Source organism: Tachypleus tridentatus, chromosome 8, assembly GCF_004210375.1.
Source record: "Tachypleus tridentatus isolate NWPU-2018 chromosome 8, ASM421037v1, whole genome shotgun sequence".
NCBI classification, from domain to species: Eukaryota; Metazoa; Arthropoda; class Merostomata; order Xiphosura; family Limulidae; genus Tachypleus; species Tachypleus tridentatus.
In genome coordinates, this window is record NC_134832.1 from 141896530 (window position 1) to 141923186 (window position 26657).

At 31.9% G+C, this 26657-nt stretch overlaps 2 protein-coding genes across 2 annotated transcripts in view; both read left to right on the top strand.

Moving 5' to 3' along the window:
• LOC143224030 (serine palmitoyltransferase 1-like) overlaps positions 1-6673 on the top strand; it is an 8480-nt gene extending 1807 nt beyond the window's left edge. Inside the window, exons 2-6 of the mRNA XM_076452493.1 lie at positions 643-738; positions 2139-2235; positions 3534-3588; positions 4019-4133; positions 4917-6673. Coding sequence (XP_076308608.1) covers positions 643-738; positions 2139-2235; positions 3534-3588; positions 4019-4133; positions 4917-5075 — 522 coding nt within the window. The 3' untranslated portion in view covers positions 5076-6673. The remainder of the gene's footprint in view (positions 1-642; positions 739-2138; positions 2236-3533; positions 3589-4018; positions 4134-4916) is intronic.
• A 7375-nt stretch (positions 6674-14048) lies between these two features.
• Positions 14049-26657, top strand: part of LOC143224031 (mitochondrial GTPase 1-like) — a 28699-nt gene continuing 16090 nt past the window's right edge. The window contains 6 exon segments of the mRNA XM_076452494.1: positions 14049-14307; positions 18657-18778; positions 20001-20064; positions 22541-22737; positions 23068-23117; positions 23594-23650. Coding sequence (XP_076308609.1) covers positions 18679-18778; positions 20001-20064; positions 22541-22737; positions 23068-23117; positions 23594-23650 — 468 coding nt within the window. The 5' untranslated portion in view covers positions 14049-14307; positions 18657-18678.

Here is a 26657-nt window from a genome sequence, read left to right on the forward strand (position 1 = left end):
TATGTATTTTACTACATTTCAATTATATTTACCTTTTTACCAGAAGTTTGGTGCAGATAGCCGAGCTGCTTTGTGCCGTAAAACACTAAATCAACCAACCAACTTTCTGATAGGTCATGACATTGCACTTTGACCTACAACAGGGTTAACTAACATTTGGCTTACTTCATATTTAGAGTAAAATTTTCTTCTGTAAACTGCAGCTGTTATACCTTATTTTGAAGAAGATTTGCAATGTAATGTTGGTCAATTAAGTGTGTCTGAAATTTCAATTGTATTTTGTGTAAACTAGTAATTTTTTTGTGTTGTGACCAGTTGTTCACGCTTTCTGTTGCTATGGTCTTTTTCTAAAAATAGTTATTTTCATTTTAGAATATTTGGGCAATTGATATGATGTATGAAAAGTACTTCAAACAGATATATTCTTGATTTTTAATATTGCTGAAGAATTTATGATAAATTGGATACACAGTGTTCTTTGGAAACATTTTGTACATTTTTAAAGTCGACTAAATTTTAAGTAGAAAGTTAAATATTATTAAGCTTTAACCATAAGTCAGTATTATACAGGCTCATGAGAAAAGAAGCAGTAATATTGCATTATGAGACAATAAATATGTTAAAATCTTTAATGCTTTATAGACAGAAGATGTAGACCTGATTTCAGCTTGTCTAGATTATGCTATTGGCTCATATGGTGGGTTCTGCTGTGGCTCTTCCTATGTTGTTGACCACCAGGTAAGTTTGCATTTTTGTATGGATGAAAATCAGATTTGTTTATTTCTTTGTCTTTCAGTTTGCCCAAGCGGTAAATAATTTGTGAAAATGCACCTTCAAATTCCTGTAGTAAATGATGATGTAAATATAGCTTGACATTTTTAACAACAGTCATCATAATGTGAATAAACTAGCTTCATGAAAGTGTACTCTCAAGGCCATTAATTGAAAGGTATATTTCTAATTTTCTGTCTTTACTGTTTACTTATTGTTATATATATATTTTTACCATTGGTTAACAAAAGTGTAAAAAGTAAAAATTTGTTTGGTTAAATAAGAAACTTTTAATAGGAAAGTTAAATTTAGACTATCCCTGTGATCACCTGGTTTCATAGTTCTCATGATGTGAGGTTGCAGGATATAACTTGATCTCTTTGCTTAGAGCAAGCTGTGTCCCTGTGGTGTATTGTTTCATGTACTGATGTGTAATAACATTCTAAATCAATTAAGGTAATAAAAAAAAACAGATGTGAGAAAGATAAGAAGCAGAAGCTATTATTAAGATAAATATTTGTATTTGACTGTTACAGTCTGCAGTCATTCTGTTAAAGAAAAGGTCTTTTTTTGTTTTAATTTATATCTTCCAAGTTTTAATTTCATATAAATTGATGACTTTGATACAGTTGGAGACAATAAGAAAGAAGGTATAAAGTTTTACCAAATCAAACTTAGTGTGCATTAAGGTTTTAAAACCTAAACAATGTGAAAATTGTAAGATGAAAAAAAGTATTTCTGTTGTAGAAATGAAAATCAGATTTCACACGAACTCTCATTAGAAGCTTTATAACTTGTAAATATTTTATTACTTTTCACGTACAACATAACTGTAATGCTCACTCAAAGCTTCTAACATTTTGTAAATATACGTGTGGTATGATTCAGAGTTATATTGTCTATAGTTTGTCTTATCACATTGGTAAAAATTATCGGAACCTTATGCACGGGGGTTAGCATACATTCTGTATAATATAAACAAGTTTTATTTGAAGTCCATGTGTGCTAACATAAATGCCTTGTGATATAGAAACAACATTAGTTTGAAGATTCTATATTTATATTTAAATAAAATCAGACAGTTAAATGTTACTATATTCAAATGCTTTGATTTAATTTTGTACAAATTTTTGTGAAACTTTGTCACTGTTTATAGCCTTTTGTTTAATATTAATCTTGAGTTACAGAAAAAAAAAATTATTAGTTATTATTTTCATAATCATTTCTATGTACTTTTGAAACCAGGTTAATTTGAATTTTTGAATGTATACTTAAGATGATCCCTATGTGATAAAGAAATTCATAATTTTCTTAAGTATCATGAATATGGGACTTCATGTGATTTTTTAAAACTTAAAAATTTACAGAGACTGTCTGGACTGGGGTACTGTTTCTCAGCTTCTCTGCCACCCCTTCAGTCAATTGTAGCTAGTGTTGCTGTGGATATCCTCAAGTCAAAACCAGGTGTGTTATTGTTTCCTTGTGTAATTGTACTGCTGTGTTATAGGTGGTGTGATATAGGTGTAATGAAGCCAAAACCAGGTGTGTTATTGTTTTCTTGTGTAATTGTACTGCTGTGTTATAGGTGGTGTGATGTAGGTGTAATGAAGCCAAAACCAGATGTTATTGTTTCCTTGTGTAATTGTACTGCTGTGTTACTGCTGTGTTATAGGTGGTGTGTGATGTAGGTGTAATGAAGCCAAAACCAGATGTGTTATTGTTTCCTTGTGTAATTGTACTGCTGTGTTATAGGTGGTGTGATGTAGGTGTAATGAAGCCAAAACCAGATGTTATTGTTTCCTTGTGTAATTGTACTGCTGTGTTATAGGTGGTGTGATATAGGTGTAATGAAGCCAAAACCAGGTGTGTTATTGTTTCCTTGTGTAATTGTACTGCTGTGTTATAGGTGGTGTGATGTAGGTGTAATGAAGCCAAAACCAGGTGTGTTATTGTTTCCTTGTGTAATTGTACTGCTGTGTTATAGGTGGTGTGATGTAGGTGTAATGAAGCCAAAACCAGGTGTGTTATTGTTTCCTTGTGTAATTGTACTGCTGTGTTATAGGTGGTGTGATGTAGGTGTAATGAAGCCAAAACCAGGTGTGTTATTGCTTCTTTGTTTAATTTTACTACTTTCTAATAGACAGTGCACTAAATTCAAAGCAAGGTGTGTTATTGTTTCATTGTTTAATTTTACTACTTTCTAATAGACAGTGCACTAAATTCAAAGCAAGGTGTGTTATTGTTTCATTGTTTAATTTTACTACTCTGTCATGGATGTTGTGATGTGGGTATATTCAAGTCAAAACTAGGTGTGCTATTTTTTGCTTGGTTAATTTTATCAGTTAATATAAGCTTATTGTAATGAAACCAAATTGTGGTATTTTATTGACTTTTAAACTTCTGTTAGTAATCAATCATAAAAATGCCAGTGTTGTATTACTTGTGAACTATATGTTCCCTTTTATCCTGTTTGGTGCCACATGTTACAAAGTAATTTGTTGTAAAAGGACTATTTATGTTACACTTGTATACTAACTTTACATGTAGAACTGCATGTCTAACTTGAAATGATACTTTTATCTCCAGTATTATATATCCTTTTAATAAAGTTTGTTTTGTACATTAATGGAAAATCTTTTCAAATTTTATTGATTACATAATGACTTAATTCTTGAAGAGCAATTGCTATTGAAAAAGTTTTGCTTAGTGAAAATTTGGTTTTATTGTGCATAATTATTATGATTACTATATTGTTTGTACAGAATTAATAGAAAAACTACAGAAGAATGCAAGATTTGCTCACAAAGAACTCCAAAGGTATTCATATTCACTGTGTTACAGTATGTACATAGTTATAGACTACTTACAAAGTCTGTTAGATGTATCTATATAAATATAGTAATAACACCTATATACCTATAACGAAAGATTAACAAATTCTTTAAAGATTCAAGAAACATGTAAAGTATTTGTGAGTCTAACAAAGATATAAAGTAATTTGGTCATTCTAAATAAGTTTAGTACTTTCTGAAATCTCAACAGTTCAGGAAAGGAGATTTTATAAGAACCTCCCAAGAAACTTTCTTACGAAAAGATTCTGAAAGACAAAGTTCAAGAATTATGTGAAGTTCAGTGTAATCTTTTTTTTACTGGTTTTTATTCAGTCAAATTTATGTTTTTAAGAATTTATTCAAACTTAATAAAGCTTGTAAATCAAAAATAATGTTCCTGTTGTTATTTGTTTCAGGTTAACCAAAATAGTGGTCTGTGGTGATGAAGTGTCTCCAATAAAACATTTAAGATTGACAACAATCACAGATCAAGCAGAGGCACAACACCTCCTGGAGCAGATTGTAGATTATGTAGGCATTTATTTATTTTTATTTTATTTTAAGTCACATGTGATGGTTTTAAAAGACACCCAGATATTTAACTTTTTCACTGTGACTGGGATTTGCATTTCCAAATGTATGCAGGAAATGTAGGTGTCAGCTATATTGAAAAATTTAAGTGTTTTTAAATTTGATAAATACAGGTATTATACTTGGTGGAGTTTTATTTAGTCAAAATGTCATTTTTCTTTTGACTAGTTGTGTACAATAGTTAAAAGTAATCAGTATGTTGATGGAAAGAAGCTGTTGACAAGCAGTTATTGTTGAAGATGCTCTGATGCTTTCCAGCCATGCAGTGTCTACACTTGAGTTTTAGGGTTTAAAGACAACTGTGCCCTGTATTATATGTTATTTTAAATATTTTTCATAACACAAAAATCTTTCTTTTCAAGAATTAATATTTTAAAGGCCTACTTAACAATAAAATATAATACGATGATCATGAAAAGAGGTGTTCATTTAATTCAAATGTTGACACATATTCAAAAATATTAAATATTTCTGTGAAACATGTTGAAGAGAAAATGTACTCATTACTCTTGTTATTATACCTTGGATGATTTAACTTGGATTAATAGAAATTTACCACTGTTTTAGCTTGGAAAAAAGATTTGTTCATATCTGTGATCTTAAAGTTGTTTTTTTGTTGTATTAGTCATAGAAAAAAATGAGATTCTAACTATATCCTCATGTTATTGTCATTTCCATGATTCAGCTTGTATACCAAAGTTAACATGATTTTCCTTGTTTCAGATGCAAGAAGAAGGTGTGGCTTTGACTGTAGCTAGATACCTTGAAGAATATTTTGTCCCTCCACCAAGCATTCGTATAATTGTCAGTGCAGTTCTAGATGAACAAGAAATATCTTCTGTAGTATCTCTTTTAGAAAAAGCTAGTGACACTTTAGTTTGATGTTGCTTGGACTTTTCTTGGAGTGCAAAACAACAGTGTTTGTACATTTAGGGAAGGTTTTTGTCAATTCTTCTTTTGAATGTAATGCTGTACACTGAAGTATTTTCAATGTTAACACTGTTCTGATTAAGGTTTTTGGCATCCAGAGTATCAATTTGCCAAAATACTGTAAAACTTATTAGGCTTGTAATTTTTTTTTATTTTCATAAGTGGCGTTAAATGTACGTTTCGTATCAAACCAGTGTTTTTACAACTGTATATGATCATAAGAGAAGTGGCACAATTATGATAATATTGTATTCAGTAAAGTTTTTACACATTTCAATTGGAAAGTGTATAACATCTAGTCAGTTTCTCAAACGTTTGATGAGGTGATTTTGAACCTAAACTGCACATATAAGATGTTAATTATCTAGAACATGGTGAGAGTTTTATACCTAAAAAATAATAATCAGTGAACAGTTTTTAGAAAATATTGTTAATATTTAACAAAATGAAAAACCAACACCTGTTCAGATCAAAGCATGTTTGGTTTTTTAAGAATAGAATGAAGGAAAAGATCAAAACAAACTATTTATGAATTTGTTTTCCAGTTCCTTAAAATCTTTTTTTAGGATATGTTTATTACTAAAACTGTTTTAAAGGAACTTTGAAAAATGTAGCTAGTATTAGACCTGATGGACTTACAAACAGTAAGAGTTCTGCATACAAATAATGCATTTTACTTTCACTCTAGACAATCTCTCTTGATAATATGAAATCAGAAGTAATGTTTTAGCAAACCAAAGTTGGGGCAGACATAAATGTATTCAAACGTCCTTGAATGTTTATCAATGTAGACTTTCTGTGCAAAGTAGTTGATGAATCATGTGTTACGTATCAAATCCAGAAGAATATGTGTGATATGTGTGTAGGGTTTTTCTCACTTCATATAATAACACAATTTGCATTTAAAAACATACCATATTTTAGGCCTTGTAAGGTGCTACATCATGGAAGACAGACATTAGTATTTTGGAAAGACAATACTGAGAACAATATATTTTGACTTGGTAACCAACACCTTGATTTTATTTTCAACCTAGTGAGTAAATACAGTCAAACACATCATATTCTTCACAGAATCTTGACATATTAGTTAAATGTTTTATGCTATTGACAATACTTGTTATTGATAAGTAATGAGATTACAATCTGTATGTGAGGCCGTTTTGAGTACACCCTAAGCTAACCTCTTGCCTTAACCCATCACTTTTGTCCTTGAAGACGTGCAGATTTTCAGGGGATTTAAAAAAAAAGTGTCTTACAAGGCGTAAAACACGATAACTGTTTATTAAAAATTAAGAACTTTCAAATTGGATAGTTAATTTGAAAAATATAAATTTTTAGCCACTGTAATCTTCAGGGTTGTTCTTGTCAAAACACCTTATAAATTGACTTGTTTTTTCATTTCTAGAATGCTGTTAGAAGTCTAAAAAACAAGTTGATACTGATTGTCATACTCTGAGAGATTCTGACTTTTATGTTTTTCAATCAACTATAAAATTGTTATCAGCTAGCCAAACCTCAAAAATAAAATAACTAATTTTTTTGAGTTAGCGTTTGTTAGCGTCTGTTTTTTAAGGGTTAAATTGACAAATAACTACTGTCACTTTGTTAAAGAGTACAAAATATTTTCAATTTAATGACTAGAAATTTTGCATGTGATTTCAGACTGAAACAATCAAAGCACTTTTCTGCTATGAACGTCAGAAACTTGGGAATTCCTTACAAATATAATGTTAATAGTTTTGAACAGATTTAGACAACTAGATTTTGTATTTATATGAGGAATTCTTACAAATACAAAAGTTGTGCACACTAGTATCTAAACCAATTTACGGATCTTTGTACAAACATTTTAGTTTTCTAAGAAACTTTGCATAACTAGCAGCAATAACTACAATTATTAGTTGCTAAAGAATCTTAAAATAACAATAATTTTCTCGGTGAACTGATGGCAGCTGTTCAACCCAATTTTTTTTATTCTCGGAGGATGACGACTTGTGACAATAACCATATTCTGTTGCCAATATGGCATTCTCTCAAATTCACTGTTTTATGTGAAATAGTATAATATTGTATTTCCATATTTCTTCTTGAAATTGCAGTAAAGTTTATTCATTTTCTTCATGTATTAAAAATACATTTGTACTCTTCATCCACTTGGTAAAACAAAAGTCAGAAAGAAATGTAAGATGTAATTAGAGTATTCATGCAACAATCCTATGTCAAAATTAATCTTACATGAGTAGATAATAATAATAATAAACAATATACTGTTGAGTAAATAATATAGTTTTAATTTTTTTTTCCCTAAATTCTACTGTTTGGTGACACGAAAAAAAAAAATTACGTGCGACACATTTAATCCCCTTTGTACCATCACACTTCCATTTTACCAATATAGTGGCCCAGTTAGTACAATTACGTTTATCATATTCCAGCTGGTCTCAAGAACCATGCTAAAGTGTAGTAAACACCAAAATCTTTCTACTTTGATTCAAGTTGCATTCCAGTATCTCTGTTCCAATACGAAAAACAGGTTTTTATACTTGGTAGACACACTACAAGTATCCCATTGTCTATCTTTGTGCTTAACAATAAAATAAATTCACTCAGGTTATCATTCATGGTTATATGTAACCACTAGATTTGAATTTGTGAAGGTCCATCTCTTTCTAAGTGTTAGATATATACGAGTGTTTCCATTTAAATTTAGTACAAGAGTCATGGTTTAGATAGTTACGTAATGCGAGAATCAAATCTTGTTATATTTAAAAGGGGAAATTTCATTGCAGGTTTATTTACGAAGCATACGAACTGTAGTTCAATTATTGTGAATTACTCTGTCATATTATTATAACCTTAAGTTTTTTTTCGAAATTGAACATTATTGCATCATTAAAATATTGTAGTGTGTGTGAAAAGGTTTTGGTCTTTGTCTAGCTGTTTATAAATCCAAATCCAAAATATACTTCAAGTGAAGTAGTGAAATATACATCTAAATTGAATAACTGTATTTAGCCATAATAAGCCTATGGTGGCGATTTCTAAGATGAACTTGTGACAGATTGTATTACAATAACAGAATGTAGAAGAATAATTTTTGTTAAAATACGTTCTAAAGTAATTGGTCTAGTGTGTATGGTATTGGACGAAAAAGTTACAACTATGGTGATTTTAAAGTGAAATTATCCATTGATTGCAGTGTGATGAGAGAGTACAGGATGATAATTTTTCTTGCCATAGTGTGTTCTAAAGTAATTGAACCAGAATGTGTGAACTTAAAAAAGTGACAATTATTTAAAGTTCTGGATACAACTGTGACAACCAGTAACGTAAGAAACATTTGTGTTTGTTTTGTTTTTCATTTCGCGCAAAGCTTCTCGAGGGCGATCTGTGTCTCTAATTTAGCAGTGTGAGACAAGAGGGAAGGCAGCTAGTCAACACCACCCACCACGAACTCTTGGGCTACTCTTTTACCAACGAATAGTGGGATTGACCGTAATATTATAACGCTCCCACGGCTGAAAGGGCGAGCATGTTTGGCGCGACGAGGATGCGAACCCGCGACCCTCAGATTACGAGTCGAACGCCTTAACCCACCTGACCATGCCGGGCCTGGAGCATTTGTGTATATATTTAATTAGTTTAAAAATATTATTTATTTTAAAACAAGTGGGCTGTGTGGTGTCTGTTTGTTGTTGGAATTTATCACCAGTAAGTCACAGACACTTATGAAGAATACAGCCCATCCATACTGATATTAAGTTCCCTGGATGAGTGCTCAAATTCTTACCGGTGATAAAATGTAACAGTTTCAATACCCGAGTTTAAGAACCACAATAGGTGAAAATAAAAATGTCAAATTAACGAAAAAACTATCGGAATGAAATCTTAGTACAAAGGCCAGGTAACTAGTTTTGATACTTGCGTGTCGCCTTACCAAATCTACAGTCTTTTGAGAAGTTTACTCACACAGATTAGGTGGTGTGCTATTGTGAAATTCCAATGAGAAGGCGTGATCAACGAAACTGTTCAATTACAGTTAACTTTCAAGACATAGAGGTGTTAAAGTCCGGTACACCTTTAATGACAGTTTTCAACTTTTCTTTAACTTATGTATCAATTTAGCAGTTCATAAGGTAGCCTCTTTCTCTTGTATCAATTTTTTTTTTAATTTCTCGCAAAGCTACACTAGAGAAATCTGCGCTAGCCGTTCTTAATTTAGCAGTGTAAGATTAGAGGGAAGGCAGCTAGTCATCGCCACCCACCGCCAACTCTTGGGCCACTCTTTTACCAACGAATAGTGGAATGGATTGTAACATTATAACGCCCTCCATGGCTGAAAGGTCGAGCATGTTTGGTATGATGGGGATTCGAATCCGTGACACTCAGTTTACATTTCGAAGGCTTTAACCCTCCTGGCCTTGTATGAAGAAATATTGCGTTCCTTGTTATCCACTTTTAAATATTTCCTTAAGTATTCTTTTATTCTTATGTTTAAAGTATTACTATTTCGCTAACGCACACTTCTCACATAATAGTGTTGGAACAATACAGAAAAATTGCATTTTGTTTTCTTTTAGTTTCGTATTGTGGTATTTGAGATATTTTTAAGAGACGTAAAATCATTTTGATTTAGGATTTTCTCTCTGTATCATTTCAAATTTTGCGCTGTAATTCAAGCGAAATGCTTTCTTTTTATTCTTTTATGTGTGTTTTTTCTTGGGGGGATGTTCAGGATTTCATACGAGAATTTTGAGCAACTGAACAGAATATTAAATTCTTCAAAGTGGACATGATGTTTAGAATTTTTTATTTAATCTTGCAGTATGACATATTATTTAAGCTCTTAGGAACATACAAGTTACAATAGATGTTTTAACATTTTTATGGTGGTATCGAATAACTATAATAATGAGATGATTGTTGGTTTTCAACGTATAGAAAGAACAGATCGTTCTAGTGATAACTATACAGAAAAGAAGAAAGAGAGTTATTTGTTTCCAATTCAATTTTAAACTTTATGCTACTCTAAAAAGTTAAATGTTTCGAAAATCACTTGTGTGATTTGGTCAAATAAACTTTCAGATAATTATCATATGTTTCTATTTAGAAAACTTCATATTTCTTCCACTGTTGTATCTCTGTATGAGTTTAGCCAATTTCACCTACCTTGTGCCCACAAGAAGAAAATAAGTATATATAAATTCCTTCTCTTTTTCGTTTTAGAATGACTCCTATTATAACAAAAAATCACAAATGTTTAGTTTAAACGGTTTAAATCTCGTACAGTATACAACTATATATATAAATAAATGTATATATATATATATTGTTGACCTTTCAGCTGTGTTTGAGTAACATAAAATTGCAATGATGCGGCATGAATATTTAGTAGTATAAACTGACCGTTACAAAGTTACCTCTCTTATCACCAACAAACTGAATAACAAAATATCTGATCAAATATCTGTAATTTTCCGATTAATAAGCATTACTCACAGCTGTAGCTTCCTAGGCTCATATTTTACTGGCTGTAGCAACCAAACAATATTCTAGTACTGTCTCGGCGTCTTATGATAGCTTGCTTTTACGACCAGGCGAGATTCTCGAACGTTCAACAATATTCAAAGATACACTAGTGTTTTCGTAAAACATATATTGTTGATTCTTACTCTCGTGAATCTTCTACAAATCTAGAGAGCAGGTGGGACTTGTGCAATACACATCCAACAATATATGTCACATTCATCAAATTGAAACAAACGCAGCTATTAAAATAAATATATAATAGTAAATCTGTTACAGGTATATGAATGGGGTCATTTTGGTTGATTCACTGCATTTAATAATATCTCGGCAAATTGAAAAGATTAGAGATTAGCATTTTATATTCTAGCTTATTATTATCGCTAATTTGAGAATATAAAGATCCACATTGTAAGAGAAATTTCTTCTATGCATACATTTTCTTGTATATGCATGTAGGTATATCGAATGTATTTTCTTGCTTGGGTAAAAAATTCGCAACTGCCTAATCTGCGATTAACTCAAACACGGCACTGCATTTAACAAAATCCGCAGGTGTGATACCCCTTACTAGGTAAATAATCGATAATAAATAATTCCAATTACAGTGGTACCTCGGTTCTCGAACTTAATCCGTTTCAGAAGGCTGTTCAAAATCCGAATACATTTTTCGCATAAGAAATACTGTACATTAAATTAATCCGTTACAGACCACGAAAAATTACGCATTATGAAGCATTTTAAGTAAAAATATTGCTTAATTATACCTATATAATAATACTTACATGTCAACCACAAAAACTATAAACACAATAAAAAAAAACAATAAATGATAATTTGACTGCACTTTACCTGTGCTGAGGAGAGCTGATGGCGTAAGTAAAAGGTGGTGAGGAACGTGGAGAATAGGAAGGTTATTATTGTTTGGAAGAGGAGTCATCTTCCATAAAAACGTCAGGTAACTCTCCTTCTGGGGTTCTTTCTCTTTTCTGTCTATTTGCACCGCTACAGCCTGCTTGAGACTCACTGAACCTATTTCTCACTAAAAAACTTGTCTAATGAGGTTTGTTTCTACCTGAATTTTAAAATGTTTCTAAAGTGAGACATGGCATTGTCATTGAGAAGGTTTATACTGCGGTTTGCTTCAGCTTTGTCAGGGTGAAATTTTTCATAAAACATTGTAATTCTTCCCATTTTCCACACATTTCCTTGATTAGTGAACTAGGAACATCCTTTCTTCCCTTCTCCTCATCTGAAGACAATTCCTCAGTTGCCTTCTGTTGCTGCTCCTTCTGAAGGTCTTGGAGTCCTTCCATGGTGAGCTCAGTGTTGTGGTCTTCCACCAACTCCTCCACATCATCACCACTCACATTCAAGCCCATACACTTGCCTAGTGAGACAATATCCTCGACAACAGGCTCAGCCTCAAAGTCTCTATCTGCTACTGAGTCTAGCCACAATTTCTTCCAGGCTGAGTTCATGGTCCTCAAACACACTTCCCTCCAGGCTTTGTCTATGATCCTCAAGCAATGGAGGATATTAAGGTGATTTTTCCAGAACTCTCTGAGGGTTAACTCTGTGTCAAAGGTCACTTCAAAGCACCTTTGAAACAGTGCTTTGATGTAGAGTTTCTTAAAGTTCGATATGACCTGCTGGTCTATGGGCTGAATGAGAGGAGTCGTGTTAGGGGGCAAGAGCTTCACCGTAATGAAACTGTACTTTTTCACCAACCCGTCCTCCAAGCCGGTAGGTGAGCAGGTGCATTGTCCATCACAAGAAGGACCTTGAGTGGCAACTGTTTTTCCGTGAGGTAATTCTTTACACTTGAGGCAAACACTTCATGGACCCACTCCATAAAAAAAATTGCCTGGGTACCCATGCTTTACTATTAGCCCTCTACATGACATTTAGTTTACTTTCCAGGACATTATTTTTCTTAAAAACCCTCGGGTTCTCAGAATGGTACACAAGCAAAGGCTTAAGTTTTAAGTCCCCACTTGCATGACTACATAACAATAGATTTAGTCTGTTCTTCATTGGCTTGTGTCCTAGCAGTGACTTCTCCTCCTTGGTGATGTAGGTTCTCTCTGGCATTTTCTTTCAAAAGAGGACTGTCTCATCACAGTTGAACACTTGTTGAGGAATAAAACCCTCAGCTTCTTCGTAGACCTTAAATTCGCTAACAAATTTATCAGCAGCTCTTTGTTAGAACTGGCACCCTCCCCATGTCTCACCACACTATGTATGCCATTTCTCTTCCTAAATTTTTCCAACCACCCCTACTAGCCTTAAAGGCATCACTTGTATCAGCACTCGTTCCAGGGGTCTTTTTCAGGAGGTCAGCATGCAATTGCTTTGCTTTCTCACGAATGATGGTCTCAGAAATGCTATCACCAGCTAACTGTTTTTCGTTTACTCAAATCAACAGCAGTTTTCTACCTCTTCCATTGTTTGTGATCTTTGTTTCGTAAGTACTGTCATCTCCTTTTGCAACATCAGCTCTTTTGATGACCTCTTTATTTTTCAGTATGGTGCAGACTGTTGACTTCGCCATACCAAACTGTGTAGCAAGATCAGACACGCGAACACCACTCTCATACTTCGTTATGAGATCTTTTTTCACATCAATTGTGGCTCTAACAACTTTTCTCTTTGGTTTGCTGCTTTCATTATCTTTCTTTGATCCCATGGTGGCTTATTTAATCAGAATATTTAGAAAAACAAAAATAAAACAAAAGGAAAAACGAAAACGTTCACAGCAGATTTTGGCGGGGGTGTGGATTGAGAGACAGGTGAGGGTAAAATGTTTTGGGCAAGCTTGTCGTGGACCGAAAATGGTCAAAGGGTTGTTCGGATTATCAGTCGGGTTATTTCGGGGGTTCGGGGCACGACAGCTTGATTCGGGAACCGTGTTTATGTTCGACAACCGAGACACTTTTTTCTCAAACAACATGTTCGAAAACCGAATTGTTCGAGAAGGGAGTCGTTCGAGAACCGAGGTACCACTGTATAATAAACTCCTGTTTTATATGATTTAAAAACAAATATTTACTATTTTTAAATTCTTTCTTTAGTTCCTCATTTTGTTTTTCATATTATCAATATTTAGAATAAAGAAATTTGACCTCCTAATTTCAGCCTAGTTTGAAGTCAAGAAGAATAAAGTATGTTGGAATATTAAAGGTACAAATTCTTTGTATATTTTTCGTTCTCTGTTGAATTAAAAAAAAAGAAAAGAAGTAAATATACAGCACTATAATTATAAACGAAGTATTACTTAATTTATTCATCAGAATTATACATATTATATGTAGTATTTAAAATCGTCAAACACAATCATGCTTATTTCTTGCATACGTTTATACTAAGATTATAAAAAAAAAATATAAGATTTCTGTTACATTTTAAAATTAAATATATTTACCTCATATTTTATATTGTCTATCTTAGCATGTAAGCAACCTACACGGTTAAAATCATTTGCACAGGGAGTTGGACCTTTCTTCACTATTATCCTGTAATATTTTGTTAGGCCGAAATATTTTCTGACTTGAAAAAACAAACAACTAATAATATTATTAATGTCGTACTGGTAGTAGGATTTTGACAAATTTTGGACAGAACTCAGTTGACTTGAAGTTGGATTTGTGTTCCTGTGGGAAAATATTATTATTATTCACTTCTTATTTTGTATCAGTTTTTATTAGCACTGTAGCGTACTACTAATAAAACTAATATAAGTGATTTATAGGTGTTATAATAATGTATTTGTAAATATTAGCATATATACCCGTGTGTTGCATGGTTAGGGGTATTCCAATGGCAGTATAAAGATTGAAAGTATGTAAGAATAAAATTGTTCTTGTACACTAGGCTTGATTATTTAAGTAGCAGTTTGTTTAGTATTTGAGTTTTTTTTAATCAAAAAAGCATTATAAGTAAGTTAGTATAAGAGAGTGTATATAAAGAATTATCTTAAATGACTTATGGGAAATGAAATACATTTGTGGAATTAATGTTTTACCTGTTATGAATGTAAAATAGTGTTTTGTCCCAAGTATACCAGTAGTGATTGTAGGTGCATAGAATCTATGTATGCTCTATGTAATGAAAGAGGAAACTGGAGAAACCCCATCATTATCATTTAAGGCCACCCCTACTTTAGTCATCATTGGAGCTATTAAATTTCTTCATTTTAAAATAAAAGTAAATTCCTCTTGATACATTTAGAATATATTCCAGTTGAATAAACCTATTTGAAAAGTCCAAAGGCAAAATCTTAGGAGTAGGAAGAGTTAGAGGACAAACAGATTTCTCTTAAATCACATTAAATCAGTGCTTCTTCATTACAAGCAAGTTCTCTGTTATTTTATTTGGAATACTGTGATGGAATTTTTTTTTCAGTTGTCTTATACGTGATACAGTACTAAAGCAAATTCACTTGACTCTTTAAAAAATGTTTACGTTGTATTATCTCTTCGTTACAAGGATTTTGAGGAGACTTAATTTTTTCTCTTTGTTCTGACTATCTGTAGTTAATGTACGTGATTTGCATTTCATATTTATTGCATATTAATTCACCACATTCATAGATTAATTGAAGACTAATGTTTGCCTTTATAGGAATAAAATCTTGGTGGACGTAAGTCATTTCAAGTTTGAGAAAAATCAGACTATCCCCCTTACCATAGAAAATTGAAACCACTATGTGGGATTTTATGTAACATTCTTTAATATCAGTGTTTTAACTATTTTTGTCTTTGCCTAGTACTCTGGTAGGACAGCAGTAAGTCTACAGATGATTTATGATGCTAGAATCCAGGGTTTAATTCCCTGCAGTGGGGCATAGTAGATAGTACAATGTGGCTTTACTCAAAAAAACAAACATTATATCTCACATCAAGAGTAGTATTAAAAAAATTACTTTAAATTCACTTTTCAACAGTTTTATTTATTAATTCAAGTACTTATGGTAAGGTTGTGGTGATCGGGTTTCATTTGTGGTTATAGTTGTGTATACAATCATTAACTGGTATTTAGTCTTATACAGTCATCTAAGTCTAATTATCAGTTAGTAAAACAATGTTTTCAATGAATATCTGTCAGAAAATAGTTAGTAACTAACTAAGTCATCAAATTTTGTGATCGTATGAGCTGCTAACGGTTGCAAGTTTTTAAACCAGTTCAACTCAATTGGATATGATGTATACATACTTTCTGATGGTGTTATCATATACTTGGATATGATGTATACATACTTTCTGATGGTGTTATCATATACTTGGATATGATGTATACATACTTTCTGATGGTGTTATCATGTACTTGGATATGATGTATACATACTTTCTGATGGTGTTATCATGTACTTGGATATGATGTATACATACTTTCTGATGGTGTTATCATGTACTTGGATATGATGTATACATACTTTCTGATGGTGTTATCATGTACTTGGATATGATGTATACATACTTTCTGATGGTGTTATCATATACTTGGATATGATGTATACATACTTTCTGATGGTGTTATCATGTACTTGGACATGATGTATACATACTTTACTCTGATGGTGTTATCATGTACTTGGATATGATGTATACATACTTTCTGATGGTGTTATGTACTTGGATATGATGTATACATACTGATGGTGTTATCATGTACTTGGACATGATGTATACATACTTTCTGATGGTGTTATCATGTACTTGGATATGATGTATACATACTTTCTGATGGTGTTATGTACTTGGATATGATGTATACATACTTTCTGATGGTGTTATCATATACTTGGATATGATGTATACATACTTTCTGATGGTGTTATCATATACTTGGATATGATGTATACATACTTTCTGATGGTGTTATCATGTACTTGGATATGATGTATACATACTTTCTGGGTGTTATATGATGTATGTATACATACTTTCTGATGGTGTTATCATGTACTTGGATATGATGTATACATACTTTCTGATGGTGTTATCATGTACTTGGATATGATGTATACATACTTTCTGATGGTGTTATCATTACTTGGATATGATGTATACATACTTTCTGATGGTGTTATCTGATGGTGTTATCATGTACTTGGATATGATGTATACATACTTTCTGATGGTGTTATCATGTACTTGGATATGATGTATACATACTTTCTGATGGTGTTATCATGTACTTGGATATGATGTATACATACATGTACTCATGATGGTGTTATCATGTATACTTGGATCATGTATGGATATACATACTTTCTGATGGTGTTATCATGTACTTGGATATGATGTATACATACTTTCTGATGGTGTTATCATGTACTTGGATATGATGTATACATACTACTTCTGATGGTGTTATCATGTACTTGGATATGATGTATACATACTTTCTGATGGTGTTATCATGTACTTGGATATGATGTATACATACTTTCTGATGGTGTTATACATACTTTCTGATGGTGTTATCATGTACTTGGATATGATGTATACATACTTTCTGATGGTGTTATCATGTACTTGGATATGATGTATACATACTTTCTGATGGTGTTATCATGTACTTGGATATGATGTATACATACTTTCTGATGGTGTTATCATGTACTTGGATATGATGTATACATACTTTCTGATGGTGTTATCATGTACTTGGATATGATGTATACATACTTTCTGATGGTGTTATCATATACTTTTGTAATATAATGTTATCAAAAACATTTTAGTTCAATAAGACTTCAGTTCAAAACATAAAATATTAGAAGAATTTCACACAAACAAAATGGTTATAAAACTTATCGAACATGTTGACACACTCATGTCTTTTTGTTAGTAATGATTAGGTGTTGTAATTCACTGTAGGTTATTAAATGTGATTATAGTACTAAAATATGAATTTTTTCAGTACATTTGTACTGGTTACCTGTAGGCTATGTACCTGTAATTTTTTCCTTCTAAGGTATGCCAGTAAAATTTACTATTGGAGTTTTTAACCACTTAGTTTTAATGAAAGTGTTTTAACCTTTTGCATTTAAAACTTATATATTCTGATATTTCACTAACAAAAGTTGTTAATGTTACTTACCAAGAAGATCTTAACTGCCCTTCATATTAATAAACTATAAATTGTGCACAAGATGTTTGTAAGTCAGTGAACACTGTCAAATGTTCTGTTGGAAACTTGTGTCACTATAGTGGACTTGTAAGATAAAATTTCACTTTTACAGTATTGATGCATTTTGAATTTTTTTCTTTTTTTAACTTATTTGAAAATAATATTTTGACTTAGTGGTCAGTATGGTATGGTCAGTACTATAAATGTATGGATAAAAGTCATTAGAGAGGTTAATAATACATTTTCAGTCATGTGGTTTTAATAGTTTCATATGTTTCAAAGCTTGTTTTTATTCAGCATCTTTCTACCCAGAAATCTCAATATCTCCAAGTGGAAGTTCTCATCACAGTATGGTGGTACTGCTGTGGCTTTATTTATCATTTTTTCCACCAGCAAGCTTCATTTGCTAGCCACCTCTATTGTGATTCACATCTAAATTACTATACTTATAAATGTTTGTATAGAGTTTAAGGTTTATAATATTTATTATAGTTTAAAACTCTCACAATTATAGATGATGTAAAAATAATCTACATTAGAACACCACAGTGTTAATAGTTGTCCTTTATGATATAAAAGAAATGCTTTAATAACTGGAAGTTTTACCTGTCTGTCACTGGCCATGTCTAACAGATATAAAGTACTGATGCTTTTATTGTATTAAGATTGTGTAAATACATTTCATAAACTTGATATGATAACAAGGTACTTCATGCACATACACAAATAAATTAATGAGAAATTCCACAATGCAATGGTGAAAAAAAATTGTTTAATTTTGTGAAATAGGCCATTGTAATTACAGTTTTTATTTCAAAATTCCTTCTGGAAGAGGGAGTATAACACTTGTATTCCTGTTTGCAGTGCATTCTGGAAGCAGTTTGTGATGGCATCCAAGATTTCATCCATTGTTCCAAAATTTCGGGAGTCATATACAGTTGCAAATAAAGATTTATCGAAATGGTTCCCAGGACACATGTATAAAGGTTAGAATTTTTGACTTGCAGTGGAAAATAAAAGGAAGTTATTTCTTAGTTAGAATTCTTTTCTTACTTAGAGTTATTTTGTCAATAGTTTACTTTACAATGTTAGGTATTTCAAAATACTGGACTTATTTGACAAATTTATCAGTAAGAATGACTGGGGTGGTACAGATTTATTATTTGTTACAAGTACTTTTATTGACCATGTACTCAACTGTGTTTAAGATATTACATGCAACATTGTTTATTTAACTTCTGTGTCCTTTTCTTCATGAAATTCTCAGATCATTTTAATGTTAAAATTCCTTTATAATTGTTTGATTTATATAGCATTTGTTTTGTTTGATAGAAGAAAGCAAATGAGAATAGAACTCCAGTGACCATGTTTGATATTTTCACATGGTTTACAACCTTACTATTTAATATTTCCAAGTAGTTTACAACTATACCATTGATATTTCCACATGGTTTACAACCTTACTATTTAATATTTCCAAGTAGTTTACAACTATACCATTGATATTTCCACATGGCTTACAACCTTACTATTTAATATTTCCAAGTAGTTTACAACTATACCATTGATATTTCCACATGGCTTACAACCATACTATTTAATATTTCCAAGTAGTTTACAACTATACCATTGATATTTCCACATGGCTTACAGCCTTACTATTTAATATTTCCATGTAGTTTACAACTATACCATTGATATTTCCACTTGGCTTACAACCTTACTATTTAATATTTCCATGTAGTTTACAACTATACCATTGATATTTCCACATGGCTTACAGCCTTACTATTTAATATTTCCATGTAGTTTACAACTATACCATTGATATTTCCACATGGCTCACAACCTCACTGTTTAATATTTCCATGTAGTTTACAACTATACCATTGATATTTCCACATGGCTTACAACCTTACTATTTAATATTTCCAAGTTGTTTACAACTATACCATTGATATTTCCACATGGTCAATCTTACTATTTGATATTTCCAAGTAGTTTACAACTATACTATTGATATTTCCACATGGCTTACAACCTTACTATTTTGATGTAACTATATTTACACTTTGTAATACTTCCATGTGGTTTATAATCATACAATTTATTATTTCCATGCAGCTTACAATTGTACTATTTTATATTTCTATGTAGCTTACAACCTTACCATTTTCTTGTAATTCTATCTACTCTTTTGGTTTCCAGGAATGAAACAAATGCAGCAGAAATTGAAAATGGTGGACTGCATTCTGGAAGTCCATGATGCAAGAATATCCTTTACTCATTAGCCGGTTCAGTCACTGAATGAATAATTTTTAAATAGTTTACAATATTTGTTAAAATAATGTATGCTCTCTTTTTCTGCATAGAAACATTAACACTTTTTTGGCTTCATTTTAGCCTCATAATTCCAACCATCAGATTTGATTGGATGTTTTCTTTTGGGTTGTATTACCTGTATAAAGAAATTGAAGGATAATATTTGAGAGGAAATATTATGGTGACAAATTTTAAACATTTCATATGGTGTTTTGTAATGATATATAGAGAACAGATTCTGTAGTTTATTAATATCTTTCATAGTGGAAGGGAACGTTCCTTAGAGTTTGTACTTTTGTTAAATAAAAAGTAGCTTCAGAAGAGTATGGAAATAATGTGGCAAAAGTATGTTCCAGCAGCCCTTGCAACTGAGCAGTGACTGAAAAGGTCCAACAGACTTAACACTGCTGATAAGGGAAGTTACTTTTTACAAGGGTGGAGAGCATTTTTTGTAGTTACCCAACTGTTCTAGATTCTTTTAAAATAATTGAAATTAAAAGTATTTAGATTACGTATCTCTACGAGGCTGGTGAGATCTGTTTTATACTGTTGAGCAATTTTGGTCTTCTGTACTAAAATAAGGACAGAAGAGAGCACAGAATGACACTTCAAGAAATTTAAAAGGCTTAAGGATTTTGACTCTTTAAGAATAAAGAAGACTTTACTTAGTGGTTTTAAATTGTGATATTTCTAAATGGAAATGTATGGGCAACATTAGAAACTTTGATGCAGAATTGCTCTGTAGTGTGATTACCAGTTTGAAATGTTTAAACAGTTTGGTTGTTATGAGGAGTAGTGTTAGCTTAGGTTTCTTTAACCTTTTCTTTAATTGGTAAAAGATTGTGGAAGGAAGCATATCTTCTTGTTCTGATGCTTTAATTAGGGTTGGTGGATAGAGAGATCTGGTAGGCTGAGAATCTTTCTGTTATCTTCCTGTTCACTATATTGTCATTAATTTAGACGTATATGCTTAAATCAGTATTAAATTAAAGGGTTGTAGAGTATAAAGCTATAATTCTATATTGTTTGAATGATCCCTTATGTAAAAGTATTATAATAGTTTTCTTCATGTTTAACAAAAAAATGATGTCTTATTTTGAATTATTGGCCTTAGTTTTTATGTTCCTGCAATCAACTAGAAACTCGGTGTTAGGATCTTTGCTCTATTTTGGGTTATGTCAGTGATGTCGATAAACAAATTGTTAATAACTTTGTTAAATTTGTAGATAATGTTAAGATGTTGGGTGATGCTAGCTGTGAAGATACTGTTGCTTTGTCTAAGACACTTGATGAGTTGGGTAAATGGCAGGTGATTTTTGAATATAAATAATGCAAGGCCATGCATGTAAGTCATCATAATGTAAGCTTTATCTTTTATTTTGTCACTTATTTCTTAGCTAAAGGGTTCTTTGTGTCATAAAGTTTAATAAAGTAGGCCTAGAACACCTAGGAAGTTCTAAATATTTGGTTTTAGGTTCTCCGATAAATTCAAGGGTAGAGGGTCTTTTCTATTTAATAGAGTGAATAAGTTTGTTTTTTTTTTAAGGAAGTATTTGGATCTGTGTTTGTTATCACACATTGAGTCATCTTGTAAGAGTAAGTAAGTTTTTTGCAGTAGTGTTTTACAATTAGATTGTCAGTAAACATGGTCTGTATTTTATCACACTGTTTAAACTGTGGAAACATTAAAGGAAGAAATAAAACAATTTGACATTCAATCTATGCTTCAACAAATCTAAAAGAATGGTCCAAACAAAGAGCAACGTTACAACAATTATAAGTTTAACAATTTTATGGAAGATCTTGGTCTCTCAAGTCATTCAAGCAGTGTTCTGTAGTTAAGGCAAGTAAGATCTTAGGTGGTGTTTACAGAAATATTGAACATAAGTTTAAAGAGTCTATAATTTATTTTGTATACATCATTGGTTAGGCCTTACCTGGAGTACTATGTTCAACCTTGGACTTCTTGCTTTAGGAAGGACATTGGATTGTTGGTTCAGAGGAGAGTTATAAAGATAACACTTGTTTTTTGTGATATAAAAGGTGTCGTAGGAAATTTTCTCTTGCAAAACAATGAATTAGAGGGGATCGGATTGAAATCTTTAAACATTGTTGAGGGAATTGACGGTATTGATACATTGTACATTATTTTCTATTTAATAATGAATACAGAATTGGGAATACAAACATACATTTTTGACACTTATATTCAGCTTAGATAAATTTATTTTTCTAATAGATTGATTGACTTTTGAAGCAGTTTTCCTTCAGATGTGGTAAATGCAGTAAATTTAATGATGTTTATGAGTAGGCTTGATAAATATTTAAATGAAAGCCTCTGGCTTTGTGGTTTTTTTTGTATGTTTAAATGCCCTTAAATCACATGAGATCAGAATAAGTTTGGTTATAGCTTTAACTGTATGATAAATTCCATTTAGTGGAAGAAATCCTAACTTCTACCATCTTCTAACAGCTGTTAAACCTCATATTCTGGTGTTAAACAAGGTGGACTTAGCAGATGTAACCTCTCAGAAGCAGATTGAACAATCTTTAAAACAACAGGGCATAAACCAGATCATCTTTACCAACTGCAAAGATCAGAAAGACAGAGGACTGAAAAAAGGTAGTTTTTTTTTTAAATACTTCCATTGCATAATTTTGAAAGAGCTAGTTTGTAAGTAATTCAGTTAAGGCTGAAATTTTGTAATGGTCTTTCAACTAGATTCTATAGTGGTTGTTCCACTATTAGTGTAAGTTAAAACCAGATTCTCTATTTTTTGCAACATTATACTCTCAGTTTCATGCCAAAGTGCAGTTTTGTAGCTAATGAAATAGAGTTGAGAAAGAGGACTTGCTAGAATAATATTAATAAACCTTATAATGTTGAGCATAAAGATTGAAGAAATAATCTTAAAATAGTGACCCATTAACTGTACTTACTGCTAATCATCAGTTTCAAGAAAATTTGAATTTTCTCTCTTGAGTTATGACTCTTATTCACATGTAAGTATGCTGTCTACAAACTTTCTTAGTTTCAATAGTATTTTTAACAGAAATTACTGGAAGCTTTTAGGCCTACCTTTTGGATTGTGGACTGTTTATATCATTCTAACTCTTTATCAAATAAAACAAATATTCATAAAAATTGCTGACAAAAATTATATCCTACTCAGTTTGTTATCTCACACAGTTCTTTTTCATGGTTGGATTGGATGAGCTAGTATTGTTTGTGCAATTAAAAAAGAAATAAAAAATAACTAAATAATTTCTTTAAAAGAATGTATAATTAATGTTTAATTGGAAATGTACATTTTAAATGTTTTTTTAGGGGTGATGTTTGATTGGTGCAACCAATTAAATATTACTATTCTATTTGGTTTTATATTTGCAAAATCTCTAGTGTTGGTAATTTTATCAACAAAACTGCTCAGAAATGAACCCAAAGAAAGGTATAGAGATAATGTTTACATGTTTTGTAGGTTCTACCAACTGTTACAGATCTAGTGACAAACAGTGAACGATATAATCGGACTGAGGTAAGCAACATACTTGCTAAAACATTTAATGAGAACAAAAATTTAAATTAAAAAGAAAGTAAATTGTAAGAAAATGCTTTGAAGATACACTAATGTTTGATGTAAATATGTGAGTGTATCAGATTTAAATTATTTTTTCTGGAAGTTTTAAAATAGACAGATAAATCTCAACCTTATCAAAATATATATGGTTAAAAAATTTCAAAAGTGTTAAAAATTTCAGATTCTAGAGTTAAATGTTGCCATTCCATTGTCAGATTATCAGAGGACTTCATGGACTCAGCCTGTTCTATGTTTTTGTACCATATTGGTTTGCACATTTTCATAATAGTTTCATTGTTTATTTTAAGGTTTTTGAATTGTCTTTTCTTTCATTATTTAACTGTTAGATCTTTGGTAAACTATCAACAACTTTTACCATGGTATTTTGTTTAATAGATTAATCTAGAAACGTGGTCTTTTCATTCATAGTTTAGTCAAGAAGTTCCCACATGGTTTTGATTTTACTGTTTTAATCTATAGATTTCAGTCTTTCACTGTTTTTATTGCAGAAAATGTGGTGTGATCTGTTTCTGTGTATTGTGTTGCCACATAAATATTTGTTTTTAATTTATTATTTAATTTGCTCAAATAATTTGTCAGTGGTTTTTTTTTGTTCAAAATAATTAATTTGGGCAATTTTATTTAGTTTACTCATTAGAGAGTTCAACTTTGAGTTTTCTCCAAAGGGTTTTTCTATTGGTTTTTTCCACATTTAAAAGCATCACATAATGTGTTTTATTTTGATTTTTGTTGGGGATTTTTTTTTTCAATGGTTTGACTCTATTTTTTCATTGTGTTTGGAATTTCATGTATACTTTCATTGTCTGTAATATAGATTGTTTGACATGTAGTGCTTTTATTACTGAGATGGTTGCATACAAATTTGCTTTTATTATATGTAGTCTTAAATTGCATTACACATAATCTTTTAGGTTACTGCTTTGAATCAGTTTTTCTTTCATTCTGTTTGGTTCAGAGAGTTTAATAAGTGGTCATAAATCCAGAAAATTTAGAAAGTGAGGGGAAATTGTGCCTTCTCTGTTTTACTTAAGAACATGCACATTAAACATACTGCTTAACTATATCACTTATTGGTATATTGTGAAATAAGCATATCTATCATTCTGTGTTTTTTTTTGTGGTGGCAATCATGTAGTTAGAAAAATTTTGTTTTGTCAATAAAAATGTAGAATTGCACTGTTTACTGTCGAGTTACAATGCCTGTTTTAATGAAAACATAGATTAAATTATTCTCTACATATTTCATTGTTATTTATAATAAGAATAAATGTTAAAGTGGTGGTAAATAGGAGGATTTAAGGAGAAAAATTTGATATCAATATGTCATGTATGTGCATATGCAGGTCTGGAAGTATGGATCTGAAAACTTGGGAGAAGAAAGGTTTAAAAAGAATATTTATTTCAGGGTTTAGTCCAAAGAGATTCAAATTTTTTTAGTATATTTTTTGTTATATTCTATTCAGAAAGATTCACTTGGTATTTTATTTCATTGTACAGAAAAATTCAGTTTTCTTTTTAAATAATTTTAGACCGTTAACTTATAATAGTATTTATCACTATTTAATTTATAGAATTGCACACAGCATATTGCTTTGTTGTGTGTAGTCTAGTGAACTTCCTATTAGTAGTGCTTTAAATTTAAAACCAGTTAGAAGATACCCTATTAATTTTATGAGGTACTAAGTAGGCAAAGGGTATGGGGGACTGCCGAGGCCCCTGGTGGATTCAGAGCAGTATCCTGGTAGCAGGCAAAGCCCTCCTGAAGTTCTTGAAAACATGCTTGGTTTCTTTTACTTTTTTCCTTCCAGTGGACTGGTGGTATGTCTGTAAACTTGCAACAGTAGAATCTGGGTTTCGATATCATACTGGGTAGAATGCAGATAGCCCATTGTCAAACTACAAACCTTTTACTTTTTTTTTGTAAAGTTTTAAAAGTGATAATTCATAAGACAACACATTGCACATTATTTAGAGAAATTTAACTCTGATGTTCAGATCTACTACTGAATTAAAAATGTACATATACTCTTCAAAAAAAGAAACGCAAAAGGGATATTTTTTTTATTTTAAAGAGAAATATATGTAATAACGTTACATGCTCAGAGTATGTGATGTTACATGTGTTGAGGCACTGATTGTCAGACCAAAATGACAATAAAAGTTGTGCACTTTGAAAACAGAGGAAAACATCAGATTTTTCGCCAAAACGCATTCGTGTCCAATAAATTTGTTTGAGAGATCTACATGTTCTACAAGTGCAACATGTGTAAAATCCCTATAAAAGTGATGGGTTCTCGGTTTCCATAGCTCAGTGTTAAGTCACCGACATGCAATACAGTTACACCAAGACTGACAGAAGCACAACGCAACAACGCCATTGGTCGCATGGAAGCAGGCGAATCTCGATCAGATGTTGCCAGAGCTGTGAATGTCCACCCAAGCACCATCACAAGGCTATGGAATCGTCACCAACAACATGGATCAACTCGTGACCGTCCACGATCTGGCAGACCTCGTGTGACCACGCCTGCACAAGATCGCTACATCCGGTTAAGTCACCTTCGGGATAGGACCACCACTGCGACGTCTACTGCCTCAACCATACCAGGGCTGCATAGCATTTCCAATCAGACCATACGCAACCGTCTACGAGATGCAAGAATCCGACCTCGACGTCCAGTCAGAGGCGTCATCCTCACCCAGCAACATCGTCAAGCACGGCTGCAGTGGACTCAGGCACATCGAGTATGGCCTCATCGATGATGGAGGCATGTTTGGTTCAGCGATGAATCACGTTTTATGCTTCGTAGGCAGAATGGAAGGACCTGCGTTTACCGTCGCCGAGGTGAACGTTTTGCAGCAAACTGTGTGCAGGAAGCTGACAGATTTGGTGGTGGCAGCGTCATGATGTGGGCTGCCATCGCCTACAATGCCAGAACAGACC